The following is a 12,320-nucleotide window of genomic DNA, read 5'->3' on the forward strand; positions in this document are numbered from 1 at the left end:
CACTAAATATAGCAACAAAATTGCTAAGCTCGCAACAATGAGGCCATATCACAGTAATAGAATTGTGGCATTATCCGTAACTAGGCCAAAAGAGTTGAAGGTTTTTTTTTCCCCCCAATCATGAGTTAGCAGATTCCCTCAGTTGGCAGTGTTTATTCATCGAGTTTAAAAATACACACACGCACAAAACCCTCTAACATGACAGGGAGCCTGACCCAAAAAACTCTTCCAAGAATCCTACGGAGACACGCAGTGAGTCAGACATGGATTTGTCAAATATAAGGACACTTTTATTTGTGCAACAATTGCAAGTAGAAAAAGTGAGACAAGTGTATGTATATGAAAACTTTTATCTAGATTACTGAGCATACTCACATTAAAAAAAAAGGCTTTTATGATCTTCGATTTTACATTAGAAAATTATCCACGTAAAATACTTCAAGATATTATACTGTACATAAACAATGTATTGCAACAAGCTCGAATGGAAAAAAAAAAACACTTTGCAATAGAAATGTGCAACTGCTTCATAATCATTTAAAGTAGTTTTAGGTCCCAAGATTAAGCCAGTGTTATAAAAGTGCAGCAATAAGTACATAGCGTTTCACTCACATTACAAAAGAATATTAAGGCCCACGGTGACTTTTTTCTTCTTCTTCTATTATTGGGTTTTACATGATTGTGTGATTTTTACTGTATTTTAGTTATCATTTGAGAGCCAAAATAGTTGAGCTATATTTTGGTACATTTGAGTTCTATTTGTTTAAATGTTGTATTGGGGTCATTGTCTAAATAATGTGTTTGTGATGTGTTTTCACAAAATCCGGCTTGTCTCAGAAAATGAAAGTTGATATAGTATAATTCTACACTTAATCCAATTTGAATGTTGTTGAAGTTGAAATCCCTAGTTTTGAGGAAAAATATATCTGCAAAGCTTTTGGAATTTTTTTCAAAATGACTTCAATTCCTTAGAGAAAAGCTAAATATTTGAACGGAAATATCGTACAATTTATATATAGTAATGCTATACTATGATAATTATGTTTCTCACGAAAAAAAAGTACATGAAATCCCTTTGTAACTCTGTAACTGTATCTTGTCATTAAAAACTAAGATTCAAAACTTTGTTTTAAAACTTTACCATAGAATTGTTTTTTTTTTTTTTATGTGTAGCCCTCACAGTCTTATTATCAACACAAACGAGCTGCGTTTGGAATCATTCGCCCAGTACTCTCGTCATAACATCAATTTTGTAGGGATTTTTATATATTTATCAGTCTCATGGAAAAAATAAAATGTTCTGAATACTTCTCGGGTCAATAATTACAATGTACCCAATTAATGTCAGCCAGTGGACGTTTCGGAATAAACATTAAAACTGCAAAAAAACTGTTTTAATGTTTTGAGCTGAGTATATTTTACATTAAGACAAAAAAAGACTGTCCATCCGTGTGATTTCCCATAAGGTTACATTGTTTTCACTTTTATAGTGACCATTAGTTGTTAAACCTGTTTTGGGATCTATAAAAGGCAGCATGTAGGTGACTCTAAATGAAAACAGCACAAAAAAATGACAAACTCACTATATGTACAGCATATATACTACAGTATATAATAGCTAAGAAGTAATTCCGAACACAGCCACACTTCCATCCACAAATGTAGTAACGGTGGCAAGAAGAAAGTGTCAAGTATGTGCACAGCACGGTTAAATCTCAAACATCTTAGAAAAATATATATTTATATTACTAAAGTCATAAACAAAAAAGAAAAGGCCATCCTGCATTCACACTGCTCCGTTTTTCTCAATGTACATTTTGGACAAGGACGCCGCCATGGATTTGGCCAGCTCCTCGTCCCGTCTCCTCTGCATCTGGGATTGTCGGCACCAGTCTTCGTACTCCGGGTTGTCCACGCAGGTGTCCATGAGCACGTCGTAGTGACCGTTGCTCAGCCAGCTCAGCCAGACGGCCGGCTTGGATGGATCCTCCTCGCCCAGGAAGTGGACCATGGTGGACACGGTGGGACTCTCGGCGCTGCCCCCTGTGGTCAGGTAGATGTTGACGTTGAGCATTTGGCTCATGGCGAGAAGCTCGGGGTATCCGGCCCAGGCGCCGTCCTGCGCCGCGTTGATGAGGAACTCGCCGGCGTCGCCCTCGATGACAGGGTTGAACTGGTCCAGATGATCGGCGATGTGGTGCACGGTGCGCTCGCGCAACTCGCCGTGCCCCGCCTGATCCCCGTAGACTGCTTTGCACACGGCCCGATACAAGCAGTTTCCATCCGGGATGATGTGGTACCTGAACTTGCCTCTCTCCCGAAGATACTTATTCTGCGTTTCCACCTCAGCCAGGTAACGGGCTACCTTTTCATCCTGGGTCACCTTGTTGTCCCCTCTCTGCTCCTGGAGGACACTCAGCTCAAAATCAGATTTAGCTCCTTCATCATCCAGGTGGGGTTCTGGTGGAGTGCCACAAGGATCCCTTTCCAGTACCAACCTGTTGCTTTTATCTGAATTCTCAAACAGAAGACTTTCTTGGGGATCATCCATGAACAATCCATCCGTCCTGTTCCTGAGCTCATCGAAGAAGTCAACCAGCTCGTCATCAGGGGACAGAGGCTTGGGCACCCTGGTGATTTGGACCGGTACCGCCCTCTCCGCCCCGTCCCCTCTGCGTATGAGCAACTCGGCAGTGGATGTGAAGTAGACGGGCCTGGGCCTCGAAGAGGAGGCTTCGTAGCAAGAAAAGGCAGGCATGTTTACGGAAGTAGAAGTCGCGTCTGGCTGGCTCGGTCCCGGTGCGTCTTGCTCAGGTGGGCTGGCGGTTCCGCCGGATAAAGTGATGGTAACTTTGCTGGACGATCTCGGGTAGTGCGTCAAGGCGCTGTTGTAAAGCTGCATGTCGATGCGCGTCCTTTATAGCAAGCCCACAGCCAGCCAGTCACAACGCGATGACGGCCCCAGCTAAAAATACCGCCGCTTGTCACCGACATCGACGCGGCGAAGTTGCAGGGCAACTTTTTTTCGGGACCACCCTTCTGATCACGATAGCTTAAGAATGAGGGGAGGGTGACACGCTATACTTCGGCTCCACACACGTAACTCGGGGTGCCTCCCAACAAGCGAAGAGCTTGGCAGTTGTAAAACACTATCAAGCTAGACCGGGTGACTCCCATTGTGCTGTTGGTTGTTTTGCCTTCAAAATAAAACTGCCATACTTAAAGTGAACGCTAATGCACCCGTGACAATAAATGGGCATTGATTCAACTCCATAAATTAAAAGTAGAAAAAAAAATTCCGATAAAAGAAAACATTCAGAGGAAGTACAAAAGCATTATTTATTTATGGAAATGACCAGTGTTTGCTTAATTTTGAAAGTACGATTGGTCAGTATCTCGCACACTTTACACACATATACTTCCGGTCCAAGTCATTGGAATGCAGTGATGTACGGGGCTATTTATGAGAAAGATGCGATACTGTACTGATTGAGTAATAACGCTTTAAACGAAAAGAACTCGTTCAAAAGTACATTTTATCTCTTGCTGACAACGAAAATTTGCCAATGAGTAACTGAATGGGGGAAGTGATGGATTTTGTTACGGTATTTATTTATAAAGTAACAATATAATAAAAGGTGTCAAGTGTCAATCACTGAATGTGATGATACAGGGCATTAACGGTCTCAATTTCAGTGTGACAGTTTTAACCAAGTTGCCTGATGTCCGGCACTGAATGACCTGGCACATGTTGTACAGGCACAAGCTAAATATAGGTATCACCACATCGTCTCAACAATACATGCATGAGGTCATTTTTAAGGAAAGATTGATATCAAAATGGGGTGTATGTTGTAACTATGTAATAGATTGGTTAACATTTTGCAACGTTAGAAAATAACACATTTTTCATGGAATACATTTTAAACTGAAACGAAAATCAAACAATGCATTAAATTCTTCAATGTGATTTTTCAAATAAATGCGGACAGATCTAAAATATTTTCAAATAATCTTTTGTTTTTAGGTTTGCAACACAAGCAAAGATATAACCTGAATTTTAAAGTGAGGTTGTGCCATAGTCTCCCACTAACATAGTAGTTCTATAAATCTTAACTGCAGTAAATACAGTAGTTATGAATATTAAACAATCAAATAAAAAATGTACGACTGTGATATACTTTGCTACTTACGTGCGTACTTCTAGGCTGCACAGACCATAACCTCAAAATATGACTGGATGGCCCAAAAATGTATGATCCTCCATGAATCATTCTTGAAGATGACAAGGAACAGTACATCTCCAAATCTGTTTCATGATTCACGTTCCTCCGTCTCGGTTGACATCAGCTCTTTTTTGTTTGTTTTTGTTAAATGGTGCCGTGACCTGTTGAAATTGGGAAAAGTAACATGCTTATTTTACAAACTTTGACTCACAAATATCCAATGTTTACAATTTTTCTACCCACATATTTGTAATTTTAAACAAAAACAACGCCTCAGACCTCTCTTCTCCCGAGCTATTATTTCTGTGTTGGCTGTTTTGTCTGTGCACGACAGTAAAATTAATTTCCTTTATTTTTTCCAAACACGAGACAACATCGGAAAGGCCAAAGTGTCCTCTACTGAGACAACATCGGAAAGGCCAAAGTGTCCTTTACTGAGCACACCGGGACATAGTAATAAGTCGACTTACAAACGCTGCAGTCCCACAATCATCCACAAGATGGAGACATTTAACTTCAAGAGCGTAACCACAGCTTTTTCGAGCAGCTGTCGCATGGCTATGCGGCGCATACAAATGAAGGCATTGATCTTGTTTTTTTTTTTTTTTTTGCGTGTTGACTAGTGCGCCAACCTCAACTGCACACATAAACACACAGCGCATATAGGATTAGAGAAGTCTATAACGAAACCAATAATTAGAAGGGCGGCAGGGGGTGAAAGCGAGAGCGTAAACAAATCGTAAAAACAACAGTAGCTTGTTTTGGCAGTTTTGCGTGCGTGTGTGCGTCAGGAGAGAGGGGCGCGCTGAGCTGATGTCAGCGGGCGGTTGGGAAAGGGGAGGGAGCATCCTCCGTGGGTTGAGTCACGCAGCTGTCAAAGATAGCTGTCACCCAGTTCCCTCCATCAAACACACACAACGCAGTCAATGAGGAAAAAGCCTCGCAGAAGGAGAGAGAGAGATCTCAGGTGACCCCCCCACCACCACCTCCTCCTCCACCCCCCCAATACACAGCCTTCCTACCTCCGCCACGGACCAACACACGACACAGATCCCCTCAAAAACGGGATACATTTTTACATCACCCCCCCTTTCTTTATGAATAAGGATCCTTCACATTTGGATACGCGCTGAGGCAGCAGAACACCACTGCAGGGACGTTTGCTTCTTTTCTTCCACGCGAGGATCAAAAGTGGGCTTTTAGGGGGGATATGAAGACGAAAAAAGGTAAGATGTGGTGAAAAATTGAAAACAGACAAGAAAAAGGGAGGCTTTCAAAAGCGTTTTCCCTCCTCGGGGTCTATTGTTTGCGCTGCAGACATGACAGGCTGCGAGTGCCATGTGCTGGCTAGACGTCACCGCAGAAATTCTCTTGTTTGTTGCCTGCTTGTTTACGGCCGAAGTCCTAGCCGGAGCGAGGAGAGAATAACGCCGAATTTTGCGCGTCGTCTCTCGGATTTAAAACTAAACGTCCACGCTCGGGTAGAGCCACTCTTTGTTGGGAAGTTTGAACGCGTTGCGCGAGTGCAGCACTTTCGCTACGGAGTTTGGTTGAAAAGTTATAACGTGTGTATTTTGGTTTATTATTCAATTGGGAAATTGTGCAATTATTTGTAAAACTCGACGTCAGTGTCTTTGTTCATATGTGTTACGGAACCAATGGAAGTCGTTTTTTTTTTTTTTTTGGAAGGGGGGGGGTGACCTCATTGTTGGAAGTTTGCTCACCGCGTGTTCTCCACACACAAAAGAACACGAGTTTTAAGTCGCTGAACATTTACGGGGAAAGTGTCAAACTGGTTTTTAATGTGGTTTAGGGCTATTCTGGGTGGTGTTTGGTTTTGGGAAAGAGGGTTCGAAGTTTTGCTGCAGAGCGTACAAAGAAAGGCAAGCAGCCCCCAGATTCTTTTGTTTAGTCTGGAGACGCTGATTTGCAACAGGTCTCCCCTCCCCCTTGCTCCTCCACCAGCACCACCAACATCTCCCCGGCCCACGTAATTACCTCATCCTGTTGGTTGCTCTACACTTTTTCCCACTAGAGTTCGGCCCCCAAGGCGGTCTGCTTGGTGCGGATACATGAAGACCCCCCTAAACACACACACACACACCTTGCCTCAAAAGACCTACTTCCGCATTAACTTGGGCTCACGTGACCAGGTGCCATTTAAAACAAGAAACCCGGAAATGTCTTTTTTCCCCCCAAGGAACTCCAACTTTAAGATGGCGGATGTTTGACCTACATCTGTCAAACACCTCATAATGCCCCAATTGACTCTTTATTTTAATGACATTTTGTTATTTTTCGGGGTAAAAAGTAAAAGACAGGTGGTCCACATTTTATTTACAACATTTTGTGGTTCGAAACAGTGCACAGTTCCCTGTTTTTCGATATAGGTTTTTAAAACAATCACACATTGTTGATGGAAAGCTAAGTTGTATTTATCCCCCACAAAGAATATGATTTTTTTTATGCTACCAAATGGTTTGTCATGGAGTTACTCTAAATATTAAGTTCCAAATAAAAAAATCATATGAAAATCAGTTCAAGTGAAGGATGTCCAAACATGTTTTTTGTTTGAGGGCCACATACAGAAAAATAGCAAAACAAAAGGACCATTGTAAAAATGTTCTGCTTTCATTCAAGACACTAGAATCGAGCAAACAAGCCATCAAAATTTCTGTCAAAGGTTATAAAGCAAATAGTGAAGGATTTCTCAAGATTTTGGGTGGCCGATAGCACAGTATCCCACAAGACCTGATTCACACCTCCAATGAACAGCAGTTGAATCCCATCTCCCCATACAGAACCAAAGCAAGAAAATTTTGAATAACATATCCTTTTTAAAAGTTGAGAATCATTAATGTGAAATAGTCATAAATCCGACCTTGACACAAAGTGGAAGAAACCGTTTTGGCACATAAAGTTGAATGATCTTTACTTTCCAGAAATTTACTTGAAAAAAGGTGTTATTTTATTCCTAAATAATTGCACAATTTGCATATTTAGAACAGATCTGTACCACACAAACCAAATTAGTTATTTTTTTACACAAACTTTGAGGCCATGTAAAATGCCATCTTTAATTAATGTTTGAAAAAGCTCAACAGTATAATCCTATTTATTTATTTTTAGCTAGGCCATGTCATATATTATGTTTAGCGCAGTTATGTTTCGTGCTGCAGGCTAGTGAAAAATAAATGGCGGTCTACGAATGGCCCCCAAGCCACAGTTTGGATATCCTGGTTCAAGTCATTGTACTGCCATGATGGGGGGGGGGGGGGGGGGGGGGGGGGGGGGGGGGGCTCAAAACACTTGATAGGAGCTTATCCTTAAGGTTTTTGCTGAGCTGAAATCTTGCCAGAGTTGTTTGTTGTCTTTTGACTTTTTAGGGATAACGTACTTTATTTTGAACGCTTGAGATGCTGCTTGAGCTGAAATGTCACCAGATGTGTTTGTTGACAAGTTGTTTGACTTTTGAGCCCCGTTTTGAACCTCTGACATGTTCGTTGAGCTGAAGTGACAAATGTGTTGACATATGTGGCATATTTTAAAGCTGAGGGATGTTCACTGTGTAACTGTTTCTTTGTTGGATTTGTGTTTTGACTTTTGAGGCATATTGGGGACCACGTAAAATGCTTGTTGACTTTTGTATTTGGGGGCCTTGGGAGGCTCAGTTTGAAAACAGTGACTATTGTAACATCCAATGTTTTGGATGCCTTTTGAGCCTTTGAAAGTCCCTTCTGCAGTAGTTCCATTAAACAATGCGGCCTGCGACGGTCAGCCTGAGTCACACAAGCACGCGAGGTGCGTGGCTCCAATGTGTCCGATCTGGTTTTATGGCCGCCAACGGCTTTTGTGACGTCCTGCCGCCCGCTCCTCTTTCTCACACATTTCCTGGCTCCACGGATGAATCGCGTGGCGCAGGCTGACAGCCAGGAAAACCAACCTCTCTTTCCCGTCTTCTCTAAGGTTTGATGATGCTGTCAGGGAGCGAGACTGATGACGACGACGGCGTGGACACTCCTCTGGACCTGTCGTCCAGCGGCGGAGGCGGCGGGAAAAGAAAGCGGCGCGGCAACCTGCCCAAGGAGTCGGTACAGATTCTCAGGGATTGGTTGTATGAGCACCGGTACAATGCGTACCCTTCGGAGCAGGAGAAGGCTCTTCTCTCAAAGCAGACGCAGCTTTCCACACTGCAGGTATTTATGCACGCCCACACAAAGGATACACTCCAAGTAGGGGGGGGCTGAATCATTTCCTGTCAAAACATGACACACCACTGCATTGGAGGTCGTCTGCTTTTGTGGCGCAACTCCGCAATGTGAGGAGGAGGAGGGAGTAGTGAGTAAGTGAACGCTGAGGAATTTCCCTCCCCGCAGCCGTTCCCATCCCAGCTGTCTGGGAACAATGCGGAGTCATTTACATAGCTGCAGCCAGTTACGACTAGCCCGCGGAACCAAAGAAAACAAGGCAGTTGACCCCCCGATTGTTGCTATGACAACCACCGTTTTATTGCCAGCAGTCAAAATCTAACCTCAATTACAACACACGGCGAGATCAACGGAAAAGGAAAAAGTGCACAAGTCAGCAAAATAACCCTTAATGAGGAGCATGATTCAACTACTAGGGTTATAATAAAAACAATGTGAATCGGTTTTATGCGAAGATGTGTACATCGAGTCAAACTAAAATTTATTGACATAGATATCAAATAGTCTTTTTCCTGGAAAGATGCACACACCAAGTATCCAGCAATCCAGTCAATCGTTGACCTAATGCAATATGAGTCATAATTACAAAAATAAATGTACAGAACGCATTTAATACACCATAAATATGAAATAATCCAATGAAAAACGGTAAGTACGGACATAAATGCAAATTTAGAGCCGTTTATTGGATGTGGCACACTAGTATTTTGGTTACCTTTTTTGACCTTAATTACATAATAATGGCTGCAACTAATGATCGTTTAGATAATTGATTAATCCGGTGTTTATATTGTCGAGCAATTGACGAATCAGATCAAAAGAACAGTTTTAAGGTCATTAACTAAAATTGACTGCAAAAATGAAACAAGCATGTTTTTATGAATTAATGATTTGGACCTGTAACGCCAAAAAGAGATTAAATATTGATAACTAAATATTTGTAATAAAATATTTGCGGTCAGCAGGCTGAAATTTTGAGTATTCCAAGCAAGTCGATGAGTAAACATCATTATCAATGAATATGATGATCAATTACTTTCATCTTTGCAAATCTATGACCAACGTGAGTTTATGAAAGTGGGTGGAGAAAATCAACTATCGGGTGCAAAGTTAGAAAGTGGTCTTGAAAACCACAACACTGATATAGATAGTATGGAAGTTGTCACATTGATGGGGAAGGTTAATTATCTTGATGAAGGGATGAGAGGAATTTTCCTTTTCTGTAGACTGAGGACTGGTTTCTGCTGCTTGGTGAACTTGTTAGGTCTCAGCTGGTGAGGGGATGGGTTGTTCTGGGTCTTCTGGGAAATTTGCCATTTTTGGGCAAAACTGTCGGGGAGGGGTTGTTCCACACAAAGATGACAATAGTTGACCTTTGGTAAAGTGTTCTATGATATGATTAATGGGGTGAAGGTGGTATTGGCTTTCGCCAACCTTATGGCATTTGATTGAATCAGAAAGGGATGATGGTTGCTCGGTGAACTTGTCAGTTATTCAAGACAGGTTTTCTTTCTTGCAAAGGTATCATTTTTGGGGGGCGAACTGGTCAATAGGTTAGGGTGTTAGTTTTTGGGAAACATGGCAGATTTGTCAGTGTTGGGGTAACAATGAACACTTCATGGAGTTTCGTTACGTTTAGCTTCCGAAACTGATGTCACGTGGCCTTTCCCAGGTATGCAACTGGTTCATCAACGCACGGCGGCGCCTGCTCCCCGAGATGTTGCGGAAAGATGGGAAGGACCCCAACCAGTTCACCATCTCCAGGAAGTGCGGCAAGGCGGGCGACAGCTTTTCCGACAGCTCCCAGTCGCCTAAACACAACAGCAGCAGCAGCAGCCCGGTTGGAGGCACTCACGACGACGGCGGCTACGACAAACGGGTCCTACACCCTTCCTGCTTCGAGCCTGCTATTCCCGGTGTCCTGAGAAAAGCGGCGTCGCCCTCCTCGGCGCACTCCCCCACCTGCACATCCCCCTCAACGGCCACCCTCCCCACCCGCCCCTCTGTCATCTGTCACACCACTGTCGCCAGCCCGACCGCCCTGCACCCGTCGCCGCTGAACTCTGACAAGGCGGCCGAGCGGCTGCAGGCGGCGCAGGCGCTCCTCAGGTGTCTGGATAAAGGGGCGGGCGCCCACCTGGCTACCGGCACCACCAGCACCATCCTGGAGGGAAACCTGAGCCCCCGCAGCGGGCTCTTCAACACCCCTCCCCCGACCCCGCCGGACCTCACGCAAGACTTCAGTGGCTTCCAGCTCCTGGTGGACGTGGCCCTGAAGAGGGCCGCCGAAATGGAGCTGCAGGCCAAACAGTTAGTCTCCTAAAATGGTGGACCCCCAAGTTCAAAAACTGAGAACAACCACCCTCATGATTTCTATCTTTTCTAAACCAATCTGATTTTTTTTTTTTTTTTGTTAATTAAAAAAAACAAAAAACTATCACGGTGCCTTGGCTCAAAGATGTTTATCCATTTCATATTTGTATCGACATGTATCTTATTTGCACCCCAGGGACCAAAAATATGGGACAAATGCTACCTGTCTTACATCTTTTGTCCAAACACATTTCAATTCCTGATGGATCTCAGTGTCTTAACATTTTTTTTGCTTTTGGCATCAACATATTCACTACTGTAGTTAATGTTACACTATAGTTTGTCATTTAGCTGTTTTTTTTTTGTTTTTTTTTTTACTCTATTATTGCCCACATAAGGGACATATTCCTGGTGACAAATGTAGCAGAGTGGGCCAGTGGACTGGACGATGACACACTACACGTTTCTTCACGCTGTTTTATTTTTATTGACAAAGACGGCCAAAAAGAAGCATATTCATGTACAATAAAACCCCCTGTATAGTTGATGTGATGACATGACGCCCTCTGATGTGATTTCTTTTCATACTGTGCAATGTTTGTGGCGAGCGAGAGGTCACGCGGGACTCAAATAAAGTTTTGTTTTTTCTACATTTCATGTTGTCATGTATCGGCTAATTAGTTTAATCCCGCATAAATTAACACGGAGCGTGCCTGCGGGGGTATTAAGTGACGCCTCCGCCGTGTAAGGACACTTCCTGTCTGGCCCGACAGCTGTTGCATCGGCAAAGCTGCTCAATAGGATTTGTAGTCGGCTTGCGATGACGCCGCGGCCTCGTTCATTCATGAGCTCCAGCAACCATGGTTTTAGTTTTGAAATTCCTCCAAGATTATATATATATATATATATTTTTTTTTTCCAAAGTAAAACGTTTGTGAGTTATTAATATATTTTAATAATATAATATGATAATAATGATAAATTAAGAATAAATTCAAACAAAAAAAAATCCCAAATTGTTGGAAGGAAAATAATACCTTAGTTAAAATGTGACAACCTAGCAAAACAAGCAAAAATATTTAAGAAACAAAATTGGGAGAAAATTCCTCATTATTTTTTTCTTCACATATTCACTGCAGAGTAACTAATTTCATTATTTACTGAGTATGCTTGCATGATGCGATTTTCAAAAGCAGTGCAATTTCACATTCTTCCTTTTATGTTTGAAGGGCAAAATAATGGAAAATTAATATTGGACAAAAAGTCTGGTCTGATGAGTACCTGATCACCTATCAAATTTACATAATAACCAACCCACATTATAATATCATTAGCTATACTCGTAGAAGATCCAGAGCCACTTTCAAGTGACAACACCATATGAAACATTGATGCGATCATTGAAGCAATTAATCTCCTGCAGCTGTGACAACGCTGCTATCATGTTTAAGCCAAAAAGTAAGCAGAGCCGCACTGAATTTTGTCAGATGCCCAGATTGGAATTTGTGTGTGTGTATATAAATATATATATACATGTATATGTTGCGTACCACTCACAGCTCAAATGCAGGCA

At 42.5% G+C, this 12,320-nt stretch overlaps 2 protein-coding genes across 2 annotated transcripts; one reads left to right on the forward strand and one right to left on the reverse strand.

The window, feature by feature from the left end:
* Nucleotides 1-264: 264 nt before the first annotated feature.
* On the reverse strand, nt 265-3,130 carry otud1 (OTU deubiquitinase 1). The gene has a single exon (XM_088441861.1). It carries the CDS (start codon nt 2,900-2,902, stop codon nt 1,787-1,789), a length of 1,116 nt encoding a protein of 371 aa, XP_088297987.1. The 5' UTR covers nt 2,903-3,130; the 3' UTR covers nt 265-1,786.
* A 2,028-nt stretch (nt 3,131-5,158) lies between these two features.
* tgif1 (TGFB-induced factor homeobox 1) lies at nt 5,159-11,399 on the forward strand. Its single transcript, XM_088402396.1, has 3 exons — nt 5,159-5,452; nt 8,193-8,422; nt 10,107-11,399. The coding sequence occupies exons 1-3, from the start codon at nt 5,437-5,439 to the stop codon at nt 10,755-10,757; spliced, it is 897 nt and encodes a 298-aa protein (XP_088258522.1). The 5' UTR covers nt 5,159-5,436; the 3' UTR covers nt 10,758-11,399.
* Nucleotides 11,400-12,320: the final 921 nt, after the last annotated feature.

This window comes from Hippichthys cyanospilos, chromosome 19, assembly GCF_059441005.1.
Source record: "Hippichthys cyanospilos isolate Australia breed blue-spotted pipefish chromosome 19, RoL_Hcya_1.0, whole genome shotgun sequence".
Taxonomy (NCBI): domain Eukaryota; kingdom Metazoa; phylum Chordata; class Actinopteri; order Syngnathiformes; family Syngnathidae; genus Hippichthys; species Hippichthys cyanospilos.